We start from the raw sequence: 27,529 nt of genomic DNA, 5'->3' as shown, positions 1-27,529 counted from the left end.
AGTCTCAGCCACTTTTAATTGTTATTACATTTATTATCTTACATTTTCTATGAATCAGAGGTCGAAATGTGATAAAAATATGTTGAATGTTTAAATTTTTTTTCAAAAAATGAAGCAACCAGATTTATTTAGCTTAATATTTCCTCTGATCTAAACAGAAAGCAGTCAAAGAAAACCTAAGACATATATCCAACTGCCCACCCCCATGAACTCAAGATATCCTAAATAAAAAATGCAGGGACAGTTCTGCTCGACAGAGAAAGTTATCTTCGCTTCTGGAAGATGTTTCCACGTCCAATTCCACATCCTCTTCCTCTTGCAGCCACTTGGGCCTTCAGAATAGCAGCTTTGCCCCGGCCAGCCCCTGAGCCTTGACTTTTATTTTTCATGCTCTTTAACATGGGTGCATTTTCCAGCATGTCAGGCACAATCAGAAAGCAGATCTTGCTGCCTTGGATGTATACCTGCTCCAGCTGTGCCACTCGGCCATCTCTGTGCGTGACTCTGATGCTGGACACCTGGCAATTCACGTTGCCCTCTGTTTCAAAGAGCTTCCCTCAACTGACTTCACCAGTGTTTGTCTCACGTGTTACAGTGTGGCCCTCAGCCGCATGCAGGACTTTAATCAGCACACCAATAGACATCTTGACAGGGAGACAGTTCTGAGGTCTTTTTTCACCCGCTGCGGTCTCCTATTCCCCCTCCTCTTCCGCATGAGCAGCTAACAGGAGATATAACGGGGCAGGCTTGCCGAAGGCGAAGGGCGTACCCCGCGTTCCCAGAATACCACACGTTCCCAAAAATCAAATGTTTAAATCTTTAAAATCACAGTAAAAATCATTGCCATTCATTCCCCCAAGATACTCCCACTCACTACAAACACACATATCCCATTTTTCTTGTTGATTTCTGAAGCAGTTCTGATAGTCCTGTTACTGTGTGCTTACCTCCATGTCCTGAATCAATTCAAAACATTTACCTTTGATGGTTATTTTGACTTTGGAGAAGAGCCACAAGTCTCCTAGTGCCAGACCTGGTGAAAAGGGATGAAGAGACGTTGTTTTTATAAGCCTGTTGTTTCTTGGGCCCTGGGATGCAGCATCCACGGTACTTTTAATCACACCTCATAAAGACAATCATGAAAAAGGACCTCCCGAACTGCTTCAGAAAGTGGTAAGAAAAATGGGCAACTGTGTTTGAAGTGAGGGGATGAATGGTAATGTGCATTTTACTATAATAAAATTTTAAAAATTTATATATTCCTCATATGGTACAATCATCCCTTGTAGGCACTGTGTAGTTGGCTTCTCTGACTAGAGCTTCGTGAATGGAAATTCAGATCCTGGGCAGGGTGGCAGTTCTGATCTGGGGCTAGGTTGCTCTTTTAAGCCTGAGTGATTATCTTTATTTCCTTGAAGCTGTAGTCTGATGTCCTTATTTTCCTGCTGGCTGTTGTGCAATTCAGTGCCTACACATTATTCCAGTTTCTTGTTGGATGGCACCAGTAGGCAGCTCACAATACGGATGTTTGCTTTCTTCCAGGCTAACTGACGCACATCTAATTTACCCTCTGAAAATGATTGACAGAGCTCTTGGGCTTCTAAATGACTCACCCAATTAGATCAGGTCCACCCACTATCATCTTCCTTTTGTCATATAATATAACATCATTACAGCATAAATAGTTCTACTGATACTGAAAGGAGAGGGAATTATACAAGTGGATAGCACTAGGGTTATCCTACAATACTATTACAGGGCTCAGTGAATATTTGTAATGTCCAGTAAGGTATGTTTCAGAAATTTGTAAATTATAGACACTACTGTTGTTAGATTTGTTTTTCTATTGTCACTCTGGAGGGCTTAAATTGTCTGCAAATGGCTATTGGATCCATAATGGCTAAGGGTATTGTATCTATTATACAGGGAGGCCCCTCCCACCAATCCAGGCAATACTAGAAGCTCAGATCTGGGGGCAAGACTTGGTTTACCAGAGGGATGGCTGGGTGACCTGTGGCTAAGTCCTTGATACTTTGAATGCTAGATATCTCCTCATTTGTAAGATGAGGACAATGTCTAAGATTGACTAGCTTAGTCTATAATTATTCTACAATTTCTAAGACTAAATCATACTGATCAAATTAAAATCTAGTAGCTCACAATTTCCAGATTCATACAGATAGTTCATAGATGAAACTATCTCATAATAGATATTGCAGTGATGCTTTTAGAAGAAAAAGGCAGTTGTTTTTAAATTAATTCATTCATATAATCAACTCAATATAAATAAGGGCATAAAACTATATTTTCCATATTATATATAGAATGGTAAAGAGTACTGCGCCTTTAGATGACAAGTCTGTTCCGTTATGATTAGAAGTAAATTTCCCCCAACCCCCAAGCTACTATAATTTGACAAAAGTGTCTTATAAGTAAGTTAATTTATTTGATGATAACTGAATAACTATCAAAGGAAGTACTCAATAGTACAAATGAATTTGCCTGTATAAAGCATGTTGAGATTCTTATATATATGTTTGGGGTTTAAATTTTTCTTTTGTCTCCTGAAATGAAGCTTCTTTGGCTAGGATAACTGTTCTCTTCAACCTAACAAAAATGAACTCTAATTTTAAACAAGTATTATTAAATTCCATTGAAAAAGGCTTCATGCAGATGTATTCGTTAAAACATTCCTTTATTGACTGTGTACAGCTATTAACATTTCACGTTTCACTTTATCTATGGAGTGGAAGAGCAGTTACTCTTTCATTAAAAAGCTAAGCCCTCCATGGCATCAGGAGAGTGTGGACAGCCTTCTTCCTATGAACAGTACTGTCCTGTTCATGAGAGGTGCTTCCATATTAACACAAAGGCGAAACATAACTAAATGGGTTTTGCCCTCCCTCTGTCACCGTCCTCTCTGCCAAGACAGTCATATTGTACAAAAGGCCCATAAACACACAATTCCCACATGGTACTTCCAATAATCAGAAGAGGAATGGCAGTATTTGTGTGGTGTCCCCGAGTTGAGAACTTCTCAGGGCTCTGTGAAGCTGCCAAAAGGAGTAGGAGGCCGTGGTCATTTCTTCAGGAGGTGCCTCATGGACAGAGTGGGTGGAAAACCGTGAAGGCATGAGTCAACATTCAGCACCCTGCTGCTCAAGTTTCAGGAGGTGTTTCTCAAGTTTTGAGATGTTTACTCGATGCATCATGAGAAACTGGCCATTCAAATGAAAGACAGGAATGTCAAATTGATACCTCTCATACCAAGCAGAGTTTTCTGGAAGGGTGATGTCCACCTCCTGTAAAACAAACTGAAAAAACAGACAGGCTAAAGCTCTGTATTTTAGAGACCATGGAGTGAAGCAGCAACTGCAGTGATTAACTGATTCTCACACGGCTGTAATGCTGAGAGGTTTTGCTGTCATTTGTTTGTTTTAGGTTCACAATGTTTTAATGCCCCTGATTTAAAAAACTGGACTGATTTCCATACATGAGGCATTTCCTACCTCCTGATCTTGCTACTTTTCTGTGACACCTGCTATATTCAGCATCAGGGCCCTTCCCAGTTACCTGGGAAGTAGACAGGTCCCACCTAGGAAGCTGCCTGAAAATCAGGACCAGAAGTGTTTTGGCAGGAAGAACAGCAACGATATGATGGTTTGCTACGTGAAATCACTACCATGGGAGTTACAAAATAAAGACAAAAGGGATGGGGACAAAAGTTTAAAGCATGTATGTATAGATGCACCTGCTAGTTAACTTTGATTCATATTAAGATCAGAGAAGGAAAATCAGTATTGTTAGAAAAAAAACACTTAAGGATAATGAGTTTTATGGAAATCAGCACTAAACTCTCTCTGAAGAATAGAAAGAAAATTTAAATGAAAAATCATTTCATCTCTTTTCCAAAAGGATCCAGGCAGATACTTTATATCACATATTATATCCACTCCACATACATAAAAGCCACACTGTCATATATTACCCTGTTTTTATAAGGCTTGAGTAGTTCTTTAGCTTCATCACAAAGCGGGCATGGATCCTACATGAAGGAAAAAGATCAGGCTGTTAAATTTAAAGAATGGTGTTTGGCCTAACAAAAACAAAGCAAAGCAAAACAAAACAAGCAGACTGACATGTAGCAATTGTCCTTATTTTAAAGGCCAGTTTTCTATCAGATTAATTACAGCTTTTTGCAAAACACTCATAGACTCTTTTAAGTGGCTAGAATTTCAGGGTTGTTTTGTTTGATGTTTATCCATATTTATGTATGTACAATAAATTCAATTACTTTGTCACTGACCTAGCTATCTCAGGGTTGTCCTTTCTGAGCCAGGAGCATGTCCATGGTTTCTGACCCTTGGCCTGACTGATACTACAAGTAAGTTGCAGCCACTTCCACGCTATTTGGACTGTGAAGCACTGGACCTTACCCTGTTTTTCCCTATTTAACCTATAGGAATACATACATCAGAACAGTGCGAGTGTCCCATCTTTAAAAAGAGAAACTAATCTCTTCATATGGCAATTGTACCGATTTGTAATACTTTGTTTTTCTTATTGCAAGTGTCAGCAAAAGGTATCCTAGACTAATGTTTTACTTAAAGAACAAGGAAATTTTAGTGCCCATTTTTGTTCACATTCTTAAACCACCTTGTGGAGACGTCTGTTGAGAATGCTGTGGATTGTTGCATATTTCAAAGGATTCTCAGCCGTTAAGTCTAGGAAAAGGGACAAGTCTTACATGAGCTCAAAATAACATTACTGATTCCTATATAAAATCTGGCTTTTAACGTATCAGGAAAAGATGAACTATTATGTAAAAGTGAAGCCGTTCCTCTAGTTTAACTCGCTGTATATTTTGAAATAAAGACTGAAAACTTTTTGAATCTTTGTGGTCCCAATTTCCCGTGACAGAGTTAGGCTCATCAAGCTGCTATTACTGTTACCATCATCAATAAACATTATGTTTATTTGTGATACTTTAAGACAATCATGTGGAAATTTTCTAAGAAAGTGTTAAAAAGTAAACGTAGGATCTTAAAAGTAAAAGCAAGACAAGAACATGCTAAATTGCAGTAGCACCAAATGTATCAATGTTTTGCTTTTATATTAAACTTGAGAAGAGCCTATATCTAGGTGTTTTGGTTTTGAACCTGTGTCTATGGAAGTGTGTACAAATTACACACCCAAATATGTGCACATATTTCTATAAAGAAAGCTTCATCTCACTTTTAAACATAACTAAGAAACCAAAACACAGTAAGATTTCATGGTGCAGACCCCTCAAACATCCTTCTCTAGCATTACTTACAGGACTTGTTATTTACTGTGTGCCTGAATTGAAATGGACATTTGTATATCCACACCCCTTTCTTGCAGCAAGCTTCATTTTGTTCCATAGTAACTATTCTTGGCATGTGGCTGATTCCATCTCTGAACAACAAATACCTCTCCTAGGTTCAAGCACTCAGAACAATCTATCTTTTTTGTCTACAGTTAGCTGAGGGATGAGCTAATCAGAGCCAACAGGCAGCCATAAGACTTTAGTGGAATTTCTGTACATGTCTGAGGTGTGAGATCTGGGACAGGGATTTCTGCAGTCATCCAGAGTAAGAGCCAGAGTAAGGATGGATTTAACCCAGAAAATGCAAAGCTGAAGGCACTGGTAATTAGTTCTTGAATCAAGCTATTCCTGAAATAAGAAACACTCATGAAATTTTTTGTTTAAGTCACTCTGTAAAGTTCCCTCTAATACTTATAGCTGATAATAGCTGATAAGAGATCTAATGTCCTAAGTATTTCTTTCATTGGACTGTGAATCCTTGAAGGTGGGAGTGATGTTTTCTTACGTGCCTTATATGTTCAGCACGTATATTAAGTTGAGTGGAAGACTGGTGTTTTGATATAGTTTCATAAATGTTTCTGACTTGCTGAGCTGGTGCCAAAACTGGAAAATAGTGCAGAAAGTAGGCCAATGAGCATGATTTGCTTTATGAGATTATTTCATTCTTATGATTAACTCATATGCATTTCCTATCATAGATTCTCAGGTGATAAAAATTTTGGGTTCTATAATTTCCCACACCACAACATATATTCATAGATATAACAAGTAGTTTAGGTTAAATATTTAAACAAGAAACTTATTTAAAAAACTACTTGAACTTTGTTATTACTGTCAAAGTTTTTCAAACTGCTAAAATATCTACAACCTGAAAGATCTGTTAAAAAGAGATTGTTTTTTAAAATTACTGCAGTTATTTCTTGTTTATTATAAATTATATGCAGTGGTGTGAACTATCACAAAGAAACCCCTAATATTTGTACTATAAATTGCAGGGCAAAAGATGCTTTTAATTTTTTCTTAAGCCAGCCTAATGGCTTAAAAGTAGTGTTATAGGTAAGAAAACAAGGATAGTGAATTCTCATTACACCAGTATATATATGGGTTCTGTATTTGTGAATTTGTCTACTTGTTAAAACTTATTTATAACCTTCAAACAATACTTAGAGCACTTTTGTAGTCATTCATGAACCAGATGCACAGTGCTAAAAAATGAGTCCATAGAAGCACATATTTTAAACTGAGGTCCAAAAAGGTTATGCTTTGCCTTTTTCAGCTCTTATACTGCAAACATAAGTCAGTATCTCCTTCTAGGTCTGAAGAATACTATATTTTTCATTTTTATGCTTTTTTATTGGCAATTTTAAGAAATAACCACCAAGCATAGTGTTGACATGCTATCTAGTGTCTAAAGCATAAGCAGGATGTAGAGAAAATATGCATGTTAAGCTTCATTTAGGCATGGGTTAATAGAGAATTGGCTGTGGGTACAATGTTAACAAAGCAACAGTATACATTGAATAAGGCACTTTCAAACAGCAACACACATAAAATAAGGTTATGTATTAGTTGAGATGTCTCCAGATTAGCTGACAAAAATACTATGATCAGAGCCTCATAAGAGCTCCGTATGTTTCATATGAGCAATGGTCACTATTTGCTAATAAAGTGTTCATGATGCTTTTATAGAATGGTTTAGCAGTTGCCAATTCAGAGCTTCTGATAATTATGTTCCATAAGATACCACAGGGGCTGGGGATTTAGCTCAGTGGCATAAGCGCCTGCCTTGCAAGCAGGCAGTTGTGAGTTCGATCCCTGGTACCGATAAAAAAAAAAAAAAAAAAAAAAAAACCATAAGATACCACAAATAGCTACAAATGGCAAGAACTAACATTTACAAATGATATACTTTTAAAAATTATAATGCATACATGTTTTAATGTAAGGGTCAGATGACTGTGAAGTACAGAAACTTATCTTCTGAGAACTGTGAGACAAGGCGGTACCTAGGAAGGAGACAGTTACTTCTGCTGCACTGATGAAGACCTTGAGGAGCAGCTCTGAACAGCATGCATTCCATCACCTTTTCTTTCAGACTCACTCCCCTTTGTCTACATACAACATTCTTTACCCGATAATTTCAATATTTTGCACTTTTAAGTAGTCGTCTGACTTTTCCACCCTGTACCTTTGTGAACAAGGTCAGCACAGGAAGAGCTGTCTTAGACACAGAGAGATTTCTCAAGAAGAGTCCAAAGGAGGATTTGGCAAGCTGCATGCTATTTCCTTGAAACCGGAGCATCTTAATTCTGCCAAAAGAAGTAAACCAGTAAACTTACCACTTTAGGTTTTACTCTTTACAATACAAACAGTAAGGTGCAAGCTCATAATGGAATTAGAAGATTTCAGAATTGCTTCTTGGAGTCCAGGGGTGTCAGACAGGCCTAGATTTTTGGCAAGTCTATTTAACAGCTCAACATTCATGGTAACCCCAAACAAAACAGAAGTTGAATTGGAAAATATCCATACTTTCAGATTAGCTGCATGCCTAATCATTTGGTTTCTGTAGGTAAACTGCATGAGTTTATTAATATGAAAACTGTATTACTTTTCTCATTGCCGAGACAAAATACCCAACACCACCATTAAAGGAGGAAAGATTTATTTGGCTCACAGTTTGTAGAGGTTTCAATTCATAGTCAGCTGGCTCCAGGGCAGGGTGGCGTGGCAGAGGGGCACTGCAGAGAACAAACTGTTCACAGCAGGAAAAGGATAGCAAAGCAAGCAAGGAATGACCACAGTTCTTTTTATCCCTTATATTTTAGCCAGGCTACTTAGGGTGGCGAGCACTCTTATCCTTAATCCTAGTGCCTTTGATTTTGTACCATCAATCAATTCCAGTGTCACACATTCTATATCAAGACACTTCTGAAAAAGTCCTACCAATGACTGCATAAGCCATAGCAAAAACTAAATTTCTCTTGCAGTATCCTGATGATGACAAAAGTGAAGGTTTATCTTACTGGCAAACACTCAAAGACATCTATCTAGTCACAATCATCACAGTAAATAATTAAATGGCAAAAGTCCCCAACTGAATGTACAGGTTATCTCTTATGAGATCTACTACTCTTCTACTGTAAGAGATGGGAAAATACTATGCTATAGTTAGAGGAAGTACAGTGGTGGTGAATCAAGTTAACTTGTCAGATACAAATACCTCTGCTCAATTCCTAAAGAAGTATTTTAAAAGGAGACTGCCATACCTTTCAAGAACTTCATACATAAATGTACTAATGTTTCTAGTGGAGAAATTCCAGTGAGAACAGCTTAACAGCAGCATGTCAAACATGCTGCTACTGAAGCTCCCTCATCCTGTTACTGTGTTTGACACAAGACACCCTATTATTCCCACCTATTCTTCTGAGCCTCTAGCTTTGTTTTTAAAACTACAAATATTATAACTTCATTTTGAAAAACATGTGCACTGTTGGCTCTATCATTTATCAATATTCCTAAAATGAACTCATTCCTGGGATCAAGATTTCTTCACTTTGCTTTACTCTCACTCTCAAACTTTATTTATCACTTTTCTCTCCCTTACTTTGGCAAATTTCAGCTGCAGAATATTCTCTCTTTAGTCTGTGAAGATCATTTCTTTGTCAGAATCTTCATTTCCTCTCCCTCTGCCTGAAAAGCATGGAAGTAGCTTCTCGTTTGGCCGGATTTCATGTCACTTCTTATGGAGAGGCCCTAGTGACCGCATTACCATGCTGCCTTCTCTTGCCTTTTACAATCTAACATTATTTATGTCCCTTCTACTATAATGTTAATTCTATAATAGCAAGCATTTGTTCACTCCTATATCTCTAAGTACTCACAACTGGCATATTGTAAGTGTTTAAATACTTGTTTGAATGTTAAAAATATTGCAGTGAGCCTTTCCCACCCTCTGAAATTTCACCTTTAACCCTGTTCAATTATTCGTGTATAGAGAAGTCACTATGTAAAGGTTATATGCTTATAAAGTCACTATGTAAAGGTTATATGCTTAATGCTCCTTAGGGTGTCCACAAGATTTGGGGTTGGGGCACTGTAGCTGGTTTTAACCTCTTCACTGCCACCATGCTGCCTCTCCCTGCTGTGTTCCACAGAGCATGACAACATTAATTAAATGTTAATCTTCACTGGCAACCAGGCTCCTCATGCAAGATTAGCTTTAAACTCATTTCAAACAAAATGATTTGACTTTAGAGAAAACCACCCACCCGTATCAAACTACAGTAGGGCCGACAGAACAAAAAGATCTGCTACTGATCATTAAAACAATGATCTTCACTTCACTTTCAAGCCCTTACTCTTCCGCTTCCACTCAGATATCCCTTCTAACTGATCCTAACAACGTGTAAAAAGGAATGTGGTAAGAATTTTACAAGGGTCTGCTATCCAAACTTCCTCCAAGGTAGGAAGTGACCTGAACAATTTCACAACATTCTGTGGTAGTCTCAACTACGTGTCAAACCCTGGAATCTAAATTTTTCTGTAAAAATTAGCAGAATCAACAAAACAAAACAAAACAAAGAAAATTCCAAGAGGTGAGCATGGTGGGAGCTTCTAAACACAGCTTTGTCCAAACAGCATGAAAAGGAAGGTGGTTGTGGTAGGGAGAATGTTAACCATATTTATGATATATATAGAAATTTCTATATGATATGTGGTATTGCACCCAGAAAGTAATGCTACTGGCACACCATCCTAGGATGTTGTTCAAAGAAATTGTACTGTACATGGAAGAAAAAACCCTTAAAAATTGGCCTTATTAAGGGCAGAAATCCAGCCTTTAGAAATCAGGCCTTCTATCTGTGGTAGTGACCTACAACTGTAACAACACAGTGAACTATAGCTACACGCTTTTGGTGGAGCGACTGAAGATTTATTGATGTCTGGCTGAGAATGAAAAGAAAACTTACTGCTTTTACTTAGCTGAGTTGAAACTGAGGTGTTAAGGCTTTAAAAAACCCTCACATTCACAATGGAAATCTGCTTCAGTATTTGCAACATGACAGAACAACAGCATGTGGTGTTGGTTGCATCCAAGACAAATAAAGCCTGTCATAGTAAACAGAGTTGCTATTCAATCCAGATTTCCTAGAATATTTGTTCAACTAACTTAGGGCTAACTAATATTTTCAGTGGTGCTACCACCATTCTACATACAACTTGTTCTCTTCGCAACTGTTACTCTACATTTCTTTTTTACATATTTTTGATCACTTAAGTATAGTATATTTACTGAGAAATGTGTAAAAGTGACAGAGAAAAGGAAAGGAATCAGGGAGAGGAAGGGCAAAAGAGGTCTTGCGAGGACAGAAATGATCACTGTTTATATGCAAATAACAGTACCAAAATAAAACCCATTACTGTGTAAAACTCATATGCACTAATAAAAAGATTAAAATAAAACCAATTACTACCATTTGATGAAGTATACAAAATTATTATGCTATTTTATAACCTGCATATTTTCAAATGCCCTAAGATACATGTATATTACTATATTGTTCAATTAACTTAAATCTTTGAAAGTATTATAAAATTATATTACAGTCTGACATAAAGAAAAAGCTCTCTCTCTCTCCTAGGCAGATATTAAGGCTAAAATTCCTTAATTCTTTTATCCCATTATATGCTGGAAAATAAAATGAAAAATGTTATACTCCAATGGGAGCTCTCTAATATTCTTCTTAGAACATTTTATTAACTGTGTAAACCCTAACACCATTGCCGTAATGTCACATTCACCAAATCATGCTACTTGAAGTAAAATCTTAATGTGGGCCACTCTGTCAATATGACATTTCATTAGTTCGATTACTTGTGAACAGTGTGTTAGCACTACAAAAGAATCCTGAAAAGCAGTCTTTGGTTGTTAGCTCACCACTGCGAGAAGACAACACTTTCTCAATGTCATTGAATTTAGTCAAGAAATATATGTCCTTACTATACACAGACACAATTTTAGCCTTTGTGTTTTGTTATATGCCTCTGTGATATAAGCAGGAAGAAAAAAATCTGTGTTCATAATATCAAAGAAGCAAATTGGGTCACCTTTGTCATAGAGTTAAAAAAAAATGCAAGAAGCCTAAGAAAAGGCATAAGCCTGGATGTGGAATGTGCTTAAAACAAATTCCACTGTCCAACAATAAGGATGGTGACTCCTGCTGTTTTACGTTCAGTGCCAGTGCAAAGCATGGATCACCCTAAAAGAGAATGGGAATGCTGGCTGGCCTTTCAACAAAACTGAGGCTGACTTTGGTGGTCTTTATGGTAAAATCAAATATAACATGGAGGGAGGAGAGACTGGACCTATTCAGCCCTCCTCAAAGCAAGATAGGGATGATAACTTTATAGCATTTTCCCTGCTAAGCACTGAACAGCATACCATTAAAGCAGCCAATTACAGTACAGGAAACAGTCAGGGTCGTGTGAGCCTTTATTAAGGATTATTCATTTCTTGCATGAGGAGCTGCCCTAGCTATGGCTATGTATCATTTATGTGGGGCTTCTGGGTTTTTCAAATACTGGATCTTATTAGGAGGGAAACAACATTGTTCTCACTTGAGTAGATAAACTGACCTTCACTGACCAGAATTTTATTCATACAAAGAATCATTTGGCACACTAAAGCTCTACGCTCACATGATCCTTCATCAGCAAGCCGCAGTGTTAGCTCATGTGCAAAATCAAAGTCTATACAAGCACAGGTACTGCCTTAGTTATTTTTTTTTTCTTTTTTTTTTTTTTTGCCTTAGTTATTAAAAGATAATGTTGGAGCTTCTTCACAAGAGTATCATGTAAATTTAATGTTGAGCTGACATTAACCAAACACTATTACCATAGTTCTTGCTGAACCTGTGTGTTCCATAAAGAGAGCTCCGAGCTTCTGCTTAGTCATCTGTGCCATGTGAGAAGTTAAGTGCTCCATTTCACATTCATTACCACCTAAGTATGATGTTTCTATTTTTAAAGAGATGAACAGAAACACACACACACGCTTTAGGGAAAGAACTCCATTATTTTAGATTATTGTAAAGCATATGAAATCACCAACTTCATACACCAGATACATGCAACAAAAGTGCAAGGAGCTGTTTAGTGGGTTCAGGAACAGAATGGTAAATTTTTAACTAAAATAATAAAGTTATGTAGGTCTCACAGTGATTAGTGAGCTAATGATATCATTCACTCATTTGTACCACAGTGAGGAACAAAAGAAAAGCTGAAAGTGAGTAAGTGATGATCCCTATTCATGAACTAAAAAACCTGGTGGGAATACACACATACATGCACAGGTGAATTAGAAGTACAGGGGGCATAACCAGAAGGCCATACAATGGACAACTTCAAATACTATAAGAACATGTGCTGGAAGTATGATGGACTGAAATTTAAGGTCTTTTTGAAGCAGATATATCTTAAATCATTTAGAATTTGGATACATAGACAAAGGGGAAACACTTCAAATTTAGGGTCAGACACAAAGAAGCTGAGACAGGAATGCCACAGGTGTAACTATTAATCTTGTCGTGTTAATTTATTGGATTAAGAAATGAAAAGCAGGTAAGTACTGCACACTCCTGGGTGTGTCTGTGTGGGTCATGGAGACATGGCCTTGGGTACTATATATGGTTCTCTCTGGCAGTATTTTTCTGCTCTGCTTCCCGGCTGTCAAGAACTAGGCAGCCGTGCTCCCCCACACCCTTCCGGCACCATGTCACTGCCATAGAGCAGGCTGGCCGTGGGCTAATGAGCAAATTAAATCTCTTTTTCTGTACATTGTGGGTATTATGTCTCACTATGTGGATATCATAGGCTAGAAAGATGACTAATACAACAGGGGAAAGCCCCAAACAGAGGCAAGAGATTCCTTTTAAAGAAAAGTAGAAAGTAAGTTTGGAGGTAGACCTGGATGAAACTGTGGATGAAACATTGTTTAATGGTAATTAAACAATGTGTGATGTCATGTATCTTCTGGGAACCAGTGATGGGGTTTGAACAAGTGGGGTGATAACCCAGTCTTTGGGAAGATTAACCTAGCAACAGCAGACACAAGGTGTTGCACAGAAAAAGACTATAGAGGTGGGAAGGAGTTAAGAGAGGTTCATTCAACAATCTGGATATAGGGTTAAGTTTCTCACTTATTCATTCAACAATTATCTAAATGTTCTCCATGTATCAGATGCTATTACAGGTGCTGAGAAAGTGATAAACAAGAAAGCACAGTATCTTGACCCGATAGCATCCACATTGTAGTGAAGAGTCTCTTTAATGTCAGGCTTCATCATCAGATAAATACAAGAAGGAGCAAAATATGTGATCCAACAAAGGGAGATTCATTAAAGTACTCTCGGATCAGCTGTCATTTGTACTGAGACTAATGGATAAGTGTCCAAAGAGCTGAATACTTCAAAGAGGAGTACTTCAAGGAGAAGGAATGATAAATACAAAGGCCCCAAGGTGAGGACAAATTTGACTCACTGGAAGTAACAGAAATAATAATAATAAGAAGAAAGAAGACCCTGGAAAGAGCTCCGAGACAATCTAACCTTCAGAGGTGGGTAGAGAAGAGCCAGTAAAGGAGACAATAGGAACAGTTTGGGAGGAAAACTAGGCAAGTATGGCATTGCAAAAGCCAGTGGGAGAGTTCCAAAATGGAGACTTGCTGAGAATAGAGGCAGTGAAAAATGTACGCAAACCAGAAGACGTGTGTCTCATATTACTTCAAGGGAATTAATTCTCTAACCAATGCCCACTCCTAAAATGAATACCTTGACTGATTCTTACTTAATTCAACATCTAAACTAAAAAGAGGTATTTCTGAGTAGGATACACAGTGAATTGGAGGTAGAGGCACAAGTTGACTAAGTTAAAAGGGATAATATACATAAAAATCTTTGTGTAAGTCATCGGGCAGAATAGAAAAGTAAAGCTTAACTACAGATTACTAGATAATACTAATAGTTGATATTGTTATAGATAATAATGATTCTACTTATAGAAATGCACTTTTATTGCTCTCAAATGGAAGATTTAAATCTATAGTAACAGTAGTTTCAGAAATGAGAAACAGCAAAACTGAAAAGTATTTCAAACAAATAGTTGAAACTTTTAGATTCTGAGCATTAGTCAAATAGGAGTTTCTAAGACATATCACTGTCACACACTCTCATCACTAACTCTAGGTGGGACTAGCCAATAAATACCTAGCATAAGATACTGGCTTAGTTTACTCAGGTTTCAAAAACTTCTAAAACAGAACACTGACACCGAGTTTTTGAAGAACTGAAGTTTCCCATTCATAGGTCTAAAACGAAAGCCAGTTCTTTTCCAGTAGTCGCCTTTATTTTTCAAAGGTGGAAAAATGTAAAACCATTACTATTTAGCCTATGATATCCACAATCCATGTGTGTCAAAACAGAAACTGCCTAGGTATTGGTAAAGTTGGACTTCATTATAATCTTTAAAGACAGACTTGCTCCAAATAGTTCTAAACAAACTGTCTAGAGAGAGCAAATCATTTAAATGAACACAGCTCCTACCAACTCATCAGCCAGAGTAATTAAACATAAATGGTGTAATTCTTCATTGAGTGCATTAAAGTTACTCTTCATGTAAGGGTTCAGTTGGAATTCTGCATGCTTGAACTCCGAGTATAATTTTTAGGCAAGGATTTCATGAATATATATCCCAAGGAGAAAGTCAACAGTCATTAACTAGTTCGGAGACACTGGGAAAATCCTCACTTCTTTGAGTCTCAGTTCTCAACTGTCAAGTGGAAATTATACCACTTGTTCTTGTCATTTTCCAGATACGCAAAGGAATCATGCATATAGGCTTTCAGCCTTAAAAATCCTGAGCCAAGAAGGGGAAATCCCATGCTGAAGAATTACCACGTGAATGACCTGTAACTACATTAGGCTTTGAACAAAGGATGGGAAGTGTTTTTACTATTAGCGGCCTGAAAATACTTGGTTCTTTAAAGAGGATGATAATTTACAGACCCAGACAAGAGTGTAAAGGCATTTGTTCATTGCCAATTCTTTTCTCTCACTCTTCAATCACAACAGGGAAGCCTGGTGTCGAAAGGACTGAGTTGGGAAATAGGGGTGACACTAAAAGGGCTTGGCCCTCATCTTGAAACTGTGGAAAAGTTTGCCTCCAACAGAAGAATAATGCAATTTTCCCCCTATTAGACACAAAGAGTACTTTTAATGAGTGATCTTCACCTTGGCATTCCCTTCCATGTGTAGAAATGCTACTGCTTTTGCATTGGCCGGTAACAAGCTGACAAATGTGAAGCAGAAGGGGGAAAGGAACCTTCAGTGTAAGCATGAGTTTGTTTTAGAATCTGTAGACCTTAGCCGTCACTGTTTCCAGATCACTGCTTCAGAGGAGTCTACTCAGTAATGGGGTTGGTTCACACGACAACGTCAGGGGAAGGTTTTCAGGAAAACATTCAGCTAAGGAGACTAAAATGATGATGCTAATCAAGAACAGCAATGTATTTTCACAATACTCTCCATCTACTACCAAAGAGTCTAACGGGGATTCTTATTAATACAGTGGGGTCCAAGAACCTGCAGCCCTCTCCTTCCATGCTCAACCCCAAAGACGCTGACTCAGCAACTGGCCCAAAGCCAGAGCAGTACATTCCAAATTCAGATTGTGCAACAACGTTCAGTTCAATTACGGCATAATGGCTGCAAAGCTGTTCCTGAAAGCCAAGAAAACCTGAATAATGTGGTGGGCTATCATACATGAGGGCTTAATAGAGTTTAAAAACCAATTTGAAAATTCTTTCATTCCATAAAGACAGCATTAAGATGAGGGCAAAATCATCTAGTTCAAAGAACGGGAACAAAGCGCATAAGGAATTATGCAGACTCCTTTCCACATTATGTTTCTTAATTGAAATGACCCATTCCCTCTGAAAATATCTGTAATACTTAATACTGACTCAGAAAGAAGCCAGTTCCATTAAACTATCTTAGGCTCGTGCCTTGTCAGTAATAGCAGTTTTCTAACTATTTAGATGCGCACAAGCCCATTTCTAAAACAAGATTTTGTAATTCCAAATCCATGTACCCAAGTAGTGTCTTCCATTTATCACCAATATTCTATCCCTTTCCAATTCAACTTGCCGAAGGTGTAAAGTCATCTGCATTAGCACAGAGAACCTAAAAGATGTTTCATTAATTTCTAGCCATTTTGTAGTAAATGGCGATGGGCATTTGAATTCCTGAACCCAACAGTTCACAGGACCTGTAATACAAACACCACCTACGCCCACAGAAGTGTAGTGCTCAATTTGAATGCTGGAAAAGAGCCACTCCTGAGGCGAGGCCTTGGGATCCCTCAGATATGAGCCTCTACAATCTTCTGAGTCTTACGCTGCTCATCAACAGGTCTCAACAGTGGAATATTTTAATAGTTTAGAATTGGAAAATGGCTTTGAGTAAGGAAAATAATGTTTAACCAGGTCTTTCACATGGCATTTTTGTTCATTTGTGTGTATTTTTTCCTTGAGTGATGGCATATTGAATGAGAACGTGGAATTTCAGAACTAGAAGCTACCTCTAAGTTCAATACCATTTATTCTAAAAAAAAAAAAAATCTCAAAAGTATATATAAATAAGGGCTGGGGATTTAGCTCAGCAGCATAAGCGCCTGCCTTGCAAGTGCAAGTTTGTGAGTTCAATCCCTGGTACCAAAAAATAAATAAATAAATAAAAGCAAAAAGTATATATAAATATACATGTGTATATATATATATGTATGTATGTATATGTATCTTCAGAGTATACTAAATAACAGAAACTATGTTTTGCTTCAAGCTTATTTTTAAGTTGGGGAGAACAGAGAAAGTCTCAGCCTTGGATAAAAAATCTTTTTAGCATAGAATGAGGTTCTGATCTCTAAATATAAGAAGATTCACATTAATTTCACTTTTTGAACCTGGAGAAAGTTGAATTTAGATTTATTTTCCCCCAGAAGTATGATCCAACTTGCCCTAGCTGACTACATTTCTGTTAAATAATAGTAACCTTACTTTAGACTAAAAGGCCTATATTTTAAGAAATAAAAAAATCAAACAATTCAACGTCATTTTCTTCTTCCTAATTAAACTAGAAACTACTTCTGCATCATTTCAGTATTAATATGAAAAAATACTGAAACAGAGGAAGTTCCGTTACTTACAGTTGGAACGCTCTAGGCTCTGCTATAATCCCACTGGCAACAGGAAGAAGAGGCATATGCCCATGACTACCTTATTACAGCACAAAAAAGATGTCAACTTTAAGTCCAGTCTGAATGTTGTTAGTAAACTAGGAAAAACAAGCATGGTTTTCTTCAATATTATTTGAGCATTCTATGCTTAAAATAGTGACTGAAAATAGGTTCTCTATCCTTGAGGCAGGATACACCAAGATACCATAGCTCTAAGCTAGGAATTTAGCACTCCATGAAAACTCTTTCAGTATTTACTGAAAGGGCATCTGGATGAGAAGCTGAGCATGGCAGGCCTGGAGGAAGCCAGGAGACAGGTTTGGTAGGTCTTTCAGCTTGTACATTCCAATCCACACAAAAAGGCCATACAACTGAGCAGGTCAGATCTTCTTAAAAGGCAAGTTTTGACCATTTGCGAACTTTCGAATATGCCCTTCCCTGCTCCAAGCTGTGAAAGCATTACTTCTAACTGCTCTTAGTAACTCTGGTAAAAGATTATTGTTTTATATTATTTTCTCTACCTTGTTACAGTCACAATGATATTTTTATGCCCTTCACAAAGTCAACTTTTCCTCAGGGATACTGCCCTTGCATTTCTATAGCACAGATTGAGAGTTTGCAATGTATTTGCTACTATAAATATAAAAGTAATTACAACATTTTCCTGCCCTTAAGAAATTTATGCACTGGGCAGAGGGAAGACTGACAATACAATACTACCTTAATGGAGACTATAACAAGAAAATGGTTCTATATTACTACTGATTAGTGCAGTTTGGATATGGCTTGAGTGTATTCCACAAAAACTCATGAGTTAAAAGCTTGGTCCTCCATGTGGCAAGGCCAAGATGGTGAAACCTTAAAGGACTACTGGAAAGTAATTAAGTGGTAAGTTTTGGGGAATACATGAGTTTAATGCTTCTCAGAGTTAATTAATTCTCTTAATAGTGGGTGCTATAAAGTGAGGGCATCCCACACATTTGGCTCCTCTGTATGCAGCCAGTTCTCTTTGTTTCTCCACAATGATGTGACACCGCCAAGGAACTCCTCCCAGGACTCTAGTGCTATAGTGTTTATATCCTCCAGCCATCAGGATCATGGGGCAAATAAACTTACTCACTCTGTAAATTACCCAGCCTAGATTATTTTGTTATAGCAGCAGAAAAAGAACTAAGAAATTAGTGAAATGTATCCTTGGAAATAAATACTTTCTAATAATACTGTACACTGAATTTTGCTTTCATCTGTGGAAGTTAATTTTTAACTTAGGAAAAAACTGGAATAAAAAGAGAATAAGGTTTTCATGCTCTTCACCCCTCTTCCTATACTCGGGTAAGGTGTTAAGGATATAGGTGATATATCTATACTAAAACTAACCACAACTTTTCACTTTGTATATTCTTCCCAAGTGATTTGTTTAAATTAGAACTTGTTTGAGGTACATAATGAATACATTCACTGTAGGGAGTTCATACATATACATATCACATCTTAGTCCTTTATTATTTCCCCTTTCCTCTTTCTCTTTCCCTAGATCCCTTTCCCATTTGCAAAAGGGTTACCTCAACTGATTTTGTCCCTGAAATTTGCTATGTGATACAAGGGAAAGGATGATAGAATCTTACTGAGCTTTTACTATATGTGTAGCTATACATACCAGAGAGAAACCCAGATGGTTTCTCTCCTTCAAAATAATTGCAAACAAGATTAAAATCACATAAGGAACTGCTCCAGGTGGCTTTTAGTTTTTTTTGTTTTTTTGGTGTATACTCCTTGAACAAATCTCCATAGCAAAAACTGGATTTAAAATAAGATACACAGAAAACCTTACTATTACTACCAAATCCACCTCAAACCCTTGCTATTGCTGAAACCCCAAGCTCTAGGTGCAGAATAACTGAATGCATCAGTTAGACAGAATATAAGTAACAAAACACAAAAACTTTGAAATAAACTTTTTTTTAAAAATCGGTTCCAGGGACCGAACTCACGACTGCTTGCTTGCAAGGCAGGTGCTTATGCCGCTGAGCTAAATCCCCAGCCCCTAAATAAACTTATTTTGGAGACACTTCTCCATAATGGCCTTGGGTACTTAATATGATAGAGCCAAGCAACTGGAACATAATAGAAACACAAGCCAATAAATTCCCAAGTTAGAAAAATTCTCACTTGTGTTACTTACCAGTTAATAGTACATCTAAATAAAACTATAAAACCACTCCACTCTGGTGGAGTTTAAAAGCAAATGTAGCCTTTCCTTGGCAAGTGGCTACTACTGGACCACAGCAAGCAATGAAAAATGAAAATCTTGGGCCTGTCTAAAGCACCCCACAAATCTTCATTTTCAAAATTGAGCCATTTTGATTCCAGATTCCAGAAACTAGATTAGGCTACGTTTCACACAGAATTATTATTCATTCTTCTGTAACTCAGTGATACAGTAATCACTATTTCCTCTTGTTTTAAATCTGTTATTTACGAATAATTTACCTGAATGTATACACTTGTAATACTAGTAAAGCTTCAACACAATTTTTAAAACTATTCCACAAAATATCAGTAAATGAGATCATTTGCTTGCTCAGTCATGCACACTGAGACACAGCTTGAGTGATTAATTAATCAAGGACCCCGGCTAATGTTGGGAAATGTGCCGTAAGTGCTGGGACACTACAGTAACACATAACCCGTCCTTGAAGAACTGAGAAACTTTCATGTTGGGGCATACTGTGGATTTACGGGCCTAACATAAAAAGTACTATATAAACATTGTCTATTAAGAATAAAGACCTCCCAGGCAAAAACTTGTTAGCCAGCCATAAAACAACTGCAATGCCTGTTAACGTTGGTGACAATTTAGTGTGGACTTTCTCATCCTTGGACTTATTAAAAAGTTGCGTGAATTGCTGTTTGTCAGCAGTGACTGATAAGGGTAAGTGTTGGCTGGGAATTGTCCAGTCTGATTTATTCTCGCACTGCTCAGCACCCAGAGGGCTGCTTCTGTCCAAGAAAGCAGAGACAGGGGCCTAGGTGTTTGCAAGGTTTCCTTCCCGTGCCTTGCAATCTTTTAGTACTTTAAAAGACAGTCATCTCAGCTGGCTGGCAAGCATAATCATATCGCCACCTCAAAGTCTTCAGCTAAACGCGGACCCAGGCGTCTCTGTGTCACTGGGTTTTATGCTTTCTCTTCAAAAACTGCCTTTTCCTCCCGCCACATTATTCGCTTCGCAGAGAGCTCTCCGGCGCGCGCGCGCACACAAACACATGCACGCGCGCGGGTATAATCTCCCCGCAGTGGCTCAGATTTACAGGTCCCGGTTTAATTAAATTCCCTCAACGACAGTGGCGATTGGCAGCGCGCGAAGCACCGGAGGGCCCGGGGACCTCCTTCACCCGCCTGCCTGCCAGCGGCCCACTCCAGGCCGCGCCTCCCCGCCGCCTGCACGCGAACGCGGACACCCACCTCGGCCTCGCCGCACGCCGCACTTCCGGCCACCTGCACTTCCGGCCTGCCGCACTTCCGGTCCCGCCGCCCGGAGTCGGCTGCTTTGCAGTCAGGTCCGCGTCCCAAGGTTTCCACGTTCAGGTTGGCTCCTGAGCCGCGAAACGGGAGTGACATGAGAGCGAAAGCCGACTGTGAAAAAGAAAACTTAAAAAGTAAAAATGAAAAAAGGAAAGAGGAAGGGGGGCAATGAAAAATTAGAAAAGCGATCCCACTTATGGGAAACCAAATGTTTAATAACCATCCTCAGGTGTGGGAACCCTATTTTTGACACTGTAGTCTAGGTCAGTTCAACCTTTCCCTGAATGTATTCGTTATTTTAGGGTCTATTTACTGTCCTTGGTCCTGGCTGAACTAGGTCATGGGGAATAAGATGGTCAAAACTGGTAGGCATGCTCTCTTCAAATTTAAAAATTGGGCAGACAAGGTAGACATTAAGAATTTACCCTTTAAATAGGTTGTGTATTTGATCAAAGTGCTTTGTTCAAAAGGAAGTAGCATGACATGAAAAATAAAGCAGGAGCTTGAGCTAGTTGAAGAGGTAGATTTTGCACTGGGATGTGAAGGGTCTGGGACCAGGACAGAGTTCCAATGATCAATGTGGCTGAGGCATTGAAGACTTGGAGAGAAGGTAAACCTGAGCCATATCAGGTAGCCAGGCCCAGCCTTTCAGATTTGTACTAATGGCAACTGGAGACTTCCTGTGTCTATATGAGAAGAGGGTTGGGCTGATCACTTTTCTGTTCTGAAAGGATCCCTTCACTTGGCTTTGGGAAGGAGATGAGAAGGATTTAGAATAAGCAAGAGTGGAACAAGAAGGAAAATCAGGAGGCAACAAAGTAATCCAGGTTCTAGAGGTGGTGATTTAAATGTTGGTGTTGTAAATAGTGAGAAAATGATGGATGAGCGTTATAGTAATACTCAAAACTAATAGTTATTGATTTCTCAAAGCTTTACTCTCATTAACTTGTTTAATCCTGAAAACAATCCTATTAAGTATTACTAATACCATTTTACAACTCGAGAAATAAAGGCTTAATAACTTGCCCAAATTCTCATCACTAAAAAATGGCAATATTGGAATTCCATCCTATGTTACCTGCTGCAAGTATTTGTGGGGTTGCCACTATGTATGCTCAGTGTGTATTCTGCGACTTCAAAAAAGATACAAAGCAAACCAACATTAGGAATGAATCCCTTATACAAACCATATAATTCTGTAATATTTGTAGAGAACACATTTAGGAAGTAGAATTTTCAAGTGTATATTTCTGTCAGCACTTACTGGCAGCTTAAAGAGGGGACTTTAATCACTGTAAGCAGATATGGTTATTTTTTTAGTTAATTCACTCTGGTAAGACCTCGTATTTCTGGGTGGGGGGGTTACTTTACCTAACAGTTGCTGGTAGAATGTCTTGAAAAAAACAATTGTGGTAAAACATGCATAGCTTACATTTTGTGGAGTAATAGAAGAACTTCCTAGAAATATAACTCCCTTTTCTTGTTGGGAAATGTCATAAAGTACACTGGACTTAGAAATATGGTTTCACAAACTGAAGGAAAAGAATGGCTTCAACAAAGACCAATGACAAAGGCTTTTGCTATTGATTATTGATAAATTTCTCTGAGGTGTCCATTTTGATGATTTGAATTAAAAATAATTTCTTAGGGGCTGGGGATTTAGCTCAGCGGCATAAGCGCCTGCCTTGCAAGCAGGCAGTCGTGAGTTCAATCCCTGGTACTGAAAAAAGGAAAAAGACCAAATAATAATAATAATTTCTTAGCTTGCTAAGTCATGGCACATGCCCAAGAACCTCCATATTATTGTTTCAGTTGAGGATGGAAGTCCCACAGAGTAGCTGAGAGTTCCTGACAACCATTCTAGAGGATGCCCTGCCATTTGGAAATACCTGGCTGAGGTCCTATATCACAGAAGACCAGTTTGGCCTCTAGGTCTAGGACTCCAAGTGTTATGGACAGGGGATTTGCCTTTGAAAATGTCTGGAATCTGACCAGGAAAAATGATTATCTTAAAAAAAAAAGCCCTCAAAATGAGCTACCCAATCAGATTTAATAAACATTCATTCAATGATCATGAATACAACATTGTGTCAGTTTCTATAATACCTGATTTTAGCATTCATAACAGCTTCATTACGTTTGAAAACAGTTTTTAGATGAGATGTCCTGTCCAACTAAGAGTTCCTAACTGCATATAAGGAGTATTGAGAAATCACAGCATATTTTAAATTAATTTAACCAAGTAATTTCAAAAGTAAAATTATAAAAAAATTTCATAGACAAATCATTAAATGTATGATACGCATAGTTTTTAATATATTTCAAGTGATAGGGAAGTAAAAATGGAAGTCATAAGGTAGCACTGAGTGTTGTACAATTTAAAACATGCTTACAGACATTTGATCTGCATGTTGTCCTTTAAGTCTGGATTCCATGTCTAGAGTAACCCCCCGGGAATCTGGTTAAGACTGGAGCAGGGATCTCGGTGTTCTGGTCTGGTTAGAACTCCGTTGGATTGAGTTGTTCTCTTAGCTCTCAATAACCTGTCTCCTGGACCCTACTCCAGAGAATGTCTGCTGGGACAGTCTGGTCTGCAACTCCTGAGATCACTCAGAGATGCTTTTGAAGACACATTATATGCTTTTATAGAGATGACTTGAATCTGGGACTTTCCTCTTAATTCCTCCTAAAGGCTGGGCATGGGAATGTAAGGACCAGCATCTTCATTCCCGCTGCCTTTGCTCTTCACTTCTGGGAAAGCTGGAGTAAAGAAATGGCCTTTGATGTCAAACCTTTCTTTTCCAAATGCTTTAGAAAAATAATGTGTCCTGGCACATAGTGAGTGTAATGCCAGCCCTATTTTATAGTAACCCAGCTGTATGCTACCATTCAAAGAACATGTGATACAAACTTTCAGTACATGGGATAGTCCCAGTAATTGCCACGTTTGGGTGATGTAATTATAATGGTAGAAGCATTTGGAAATGAGATGGGTTTCCTTCCCTGTCATTTTTCTGGTTATGTTAAGCATATTTGTTTATCTCATGAGTCTCTCATCCTTACTCCTGAAAACTCTGCAGGAAATGATCTGTGAGGTTCAGATATTGTGTTGTGTTTAAGGTCGTAGAGAAAAATTGGCATTCTTCCAAAGAAAAGACATGCCTCTAAGTCTGGGATTGTTGAGACATTGGGGTCACTGTTGACTCCCCGCAAGCCAATCACTATAGGATGCAAAATTATAAGCCAGTTCCCCAGGAAGAATGGACCTCGGAAAACTAAATTCTGTATCTCTTCTGACATTTTAAAAACTCTGCTCTTGTGCCAGACATTTAAAGGACACTGAAAAAATACTTTCAAGGGAGAAAAATGTTTATTTGTTTTAAGGCTTGTTCAGTAATCCACTTATGCCATTTACATTAGTTAAACAACCTTTCCATGTAAACACCATTAATTATGTAGTGTAAGAGCCAAATAAAAATGCTAAAAAATAAAAATAACTTTACCATAAATTAATATAGCTTGAGTGCCTATACATTATAGGGAAAGGTAGAGTTTTACATTTTGTAAGGGAAGGTGGGTGTGAATTTTTTCCTATTGTTTGAGCTACTAGGATGGAACCAGCAGAAATGATATTTTACAGATGGATACCAAAGCTGTTAAAGTTTAAACCCACACTGAAATTACAGTTTTCACATGGGCTTTGACTCATGCCTCTGTATCTTAAAAAAGACTGCACAATATTCTGTGGATTTCCCCAAAAGGTTTTCAAGAGCAATGCTATTGTTGTCTACTCCAAAATCAGTAGGCTCTATCCTCCTTTTATGTGTAATAACGGAAGATTGCTTGTGTTTGTGCTTAAGGAAATGAACTGTGTGCAGCCTGCCTGCAACAGACAAGAGGGCAAGAGTGAAGCCATTTAGGGAACTTTGTATAGGAGACCTGGAAGCAGCAGTGACGTACGTTCACATTGTCATCCTTGTAGTATTTCAAGGATTTTATGTCTATTAATTAATTAAATCCCTCAAGATAATTCTGTAAGGTATGTGGAGCATATATCTTTATCAATCCCATTTTATAGACAAGGAAGCAGGAACTGAAAAACATTTCTAAAGTTTTATTTATATTTCCCACTACTTCATTCCTATTTCTTTTTAAACATGAATGAAAAGAAGTCTGGTCTAGTTCACAGCGATATTTTGTGCTATGTAGGATCTTTTAAGAATATTTGAGTACATTTGCATAATTTCCTCAGGGAAACTTTTGTTTTACCCAGAGAGGCTGGAAATGGATATGAAAAGGGAGAAGTTTTTCATTTTTATGTATTAAACCCATCTGTTATGTTCACTGGGGCTGGATCATGGAGGAGGATAGGCTTCTCACAGCACAAAGAGAAGGGTGAAAGACATCTGCTTGGTTCCCTGGTGCAGACCTGCATCTACTGAGGGAGGCTCGTTCAGAAAAAACAGAGCAGTCACATACCAGCGAGGAAGAAAAAATGCTGCTCTTCCCATACTGAGCAGTTTTCTACAGAGCTAGCTTAACACTGCTCAGAAGAATTTTGAGACTGTCTCCTTCTCTTTCGTGATTTGAATCTCCTTCAGAAAGATATACTGAAATATCTCACCACATCACCTACTCTGTCTACACAGCACAAAATAAAGGAACATCATATTTCATTTATTTACCCAGAATTTTAATGCTTACCAGTTATCTGCTGTGTGTCAGCACTGAGCAAGTAGAAGTGCAGTGTGGAAGCAAACACATGTGCCCCCTCGGATGGAACTCACAGTTAAGTAAGGGCGGTGAATGAGTGTGAATCAAACAACTGCAGCAGTATTTACTGTGAAGTCCCCTTCTCCAATGGGAGTGCTGACCTGTAGCTAATTAACTGGAAAACGTGAAATAGGAAAACACTTTATATCTGTATTTAAATATTTTAGTACCAGGGATTGGACTCGTGATCTCACACTTGCCAGGCAGGTACTTCTGCCACTGAGCTACATTCCCAGCCTTAAATATTTCATTATTTTTTTTACTTAAAAGGCATACATGAACTTTCCAATTTGATAGTGCCAAGATGCTGTCTTTGAAAATGGTCCAGTGACTTAAAGTTTTACATATATTTGTTGCCTAAAATCCACTCAAAGTGATAGGATATGCATGTTATTTATAATGTCTATTTTCAGATATTAATTATGATCAATAAATATGGTGGATGTTTAAAAATTTTTTTAAAAAATCTATTATGGCAAATGATACATTACCAGAAGTTTTACTCAATATATCCTCCTTTGCTTCAAACACACCTATCATCCTTGGCAGTGTGTCTTTAACTGGTGTAAACATTCATTGTATCTATCAACCCTTCTATTTTAAGGTAGAGAAAGAACTTAAAGACACTGGTGAAGAAAGTTGAATTCATTTGGATTTCTATTTTTCCTCCACTTGTCTTCCTACAATTAATGTAAGAGCACCCCTCCCGACTTTTTCTGGTCTTCCCAAAAGCATTTAACTTGGCTTTTATAGAAACAGCAACTCTCTTTTTATGTTCATATTTGAACAGTTTATGTGATATTTAATTAAACTACATAATTATAGTAATCAAGCACAACTGCCATAAACAGGTTTGGGAACACAGAGCTCAGCTGGTGGGAGTGGAAGGGATGAGGTACAAGGCAGCAGAAGCCACAAGTATTTATCATGTCCTAAGCAATCAGTCAGATGCATCTTTCAGAGGGGTTTGAAAACATCAGTTAAGTCCCAGAGGAACTCAATTAAAAGAGCTTCTGTCGTAATTAAACGCTAATAAATGCTTCTATGGAAAAGCAGTGGGTGATGTAAAGGTCTGTGATTGAAGGCTATGCTTTGCCCTGTGCAGCCAGGAAGGGGCCCTCAAAGGACTTTCAGTGAGCAGAGCCCAGAGAAGGATGGAGGCAGGAAGTGGTCAGAGAAAGCGTGCTCTAGGCAGCAGGAGCCCAGGGTCAGCAGTGTGAGAGCCCATGGAGTGCATGTCCAAAAGGGGGAACTGGAAGAATCCAGTATGGCTGGAGCAGAGCTCGCCGCTGGAGGCAGGATGGAAAGTCAGGACTTTGTCACGTCTTCACTCCTCTGGACAACAAGAAGTTGCTACTTCATGTACTTATTTGATGAAACCAATTTGTAGAGTTTAGACCTTCAAATTTAATTTGAGCCCTTTGATATCTTTTTCCCATCAAAGTACACTCCAGATAATGGAGGGGAAAAATATTTTCTTAATCTCTGGCCCTAAGATTTTTCTTAAGGAGAGAAGTCCTTATTCAGGAAATTGAGCTCATCAGCAGCGTGTGGGTCAAAGCTGAGGATCTGAGGGTAAATCTCAACTGAATAAA

The 27,529-nt window shown here is 38.2% G+C and overlaps 1 protein-coding gene and 1 pseudogene across 3 annotated transcripts; both read right to left on the bottom strand.

Moving 5' to 3' along the window:
- Positions 1-12: 12 nt before the first annotated feature.
- LOC100730855 (small nuclear ribonucleoprotein Sm D3-like) lies at positions 13-2,499 on the bottom strand (annotated as a pseudogene).
- Positions 2,500-2,678: 179 nt separating this feature from the next.
- On the bottom strand, positions 2,679-21,245 carry CUNH5orf63 (chromosome unknown C5orf63 homolog). 3 transcript variants are annotated; one of them, XM_063232426.1, is made up of 5 exons: positions 21,102-21,125; positions 8,025-8,088; positions 7,539-7,659; positions 3,989-4,045; positions 2,679-3,314 (listed from the first exon to the last, which is right to left on the bottom strand). In XM_063232426.1, exons 3-5 carry the CDS (start codon positions 7,650-7,652, stop codon positions 3,138-3,140), a joined length of 348 nt encoding a protein of 115 aa, XP_063088496.1. In that variant the 5' UTR covers positions 7,653-7,659; positions 8,025-8,088; positions 21,102-21,125; the 3' UTR covers positions 2,679-3,137. The 3 variants fall into 3 exon arrangements, with proteins under 3 accessions (XP_063088496.1, XP_003477266.1, XP_005007064.1); XM_003477218.4 differs by lacking the exon at positions 8,025-8,088 and having other exon boundaries at positions 21,102-21,245; XM_005007007.4 differs by lacking the exon at positions 21,102-21,125 and having other exon boundaries at positions 8,025-10,809.
- Between the last annotated feature and the right edge of the window lie 6,284 nt (positions 21,246-27,529).

Source organism: Cavia porcellus, unplaced genomic scaffold (genome assembly GCF_034190915.1).
Source record: "Cavia porcellus strain 051 isolate PalLab524CR breed Dunkin Hartley unplaced genomic scaffold, mCavPor4.1 scaffold_21, whole genome shotgun sequence".
NCBI lineage: Eukaryota > Metazoa > Chordata > Mammalia > Rodentia > Caviidae > Cavia > Cavia porcellus.
This window is presented reverse-complemented; position numbering and strand designations above follow the sequence as displayed.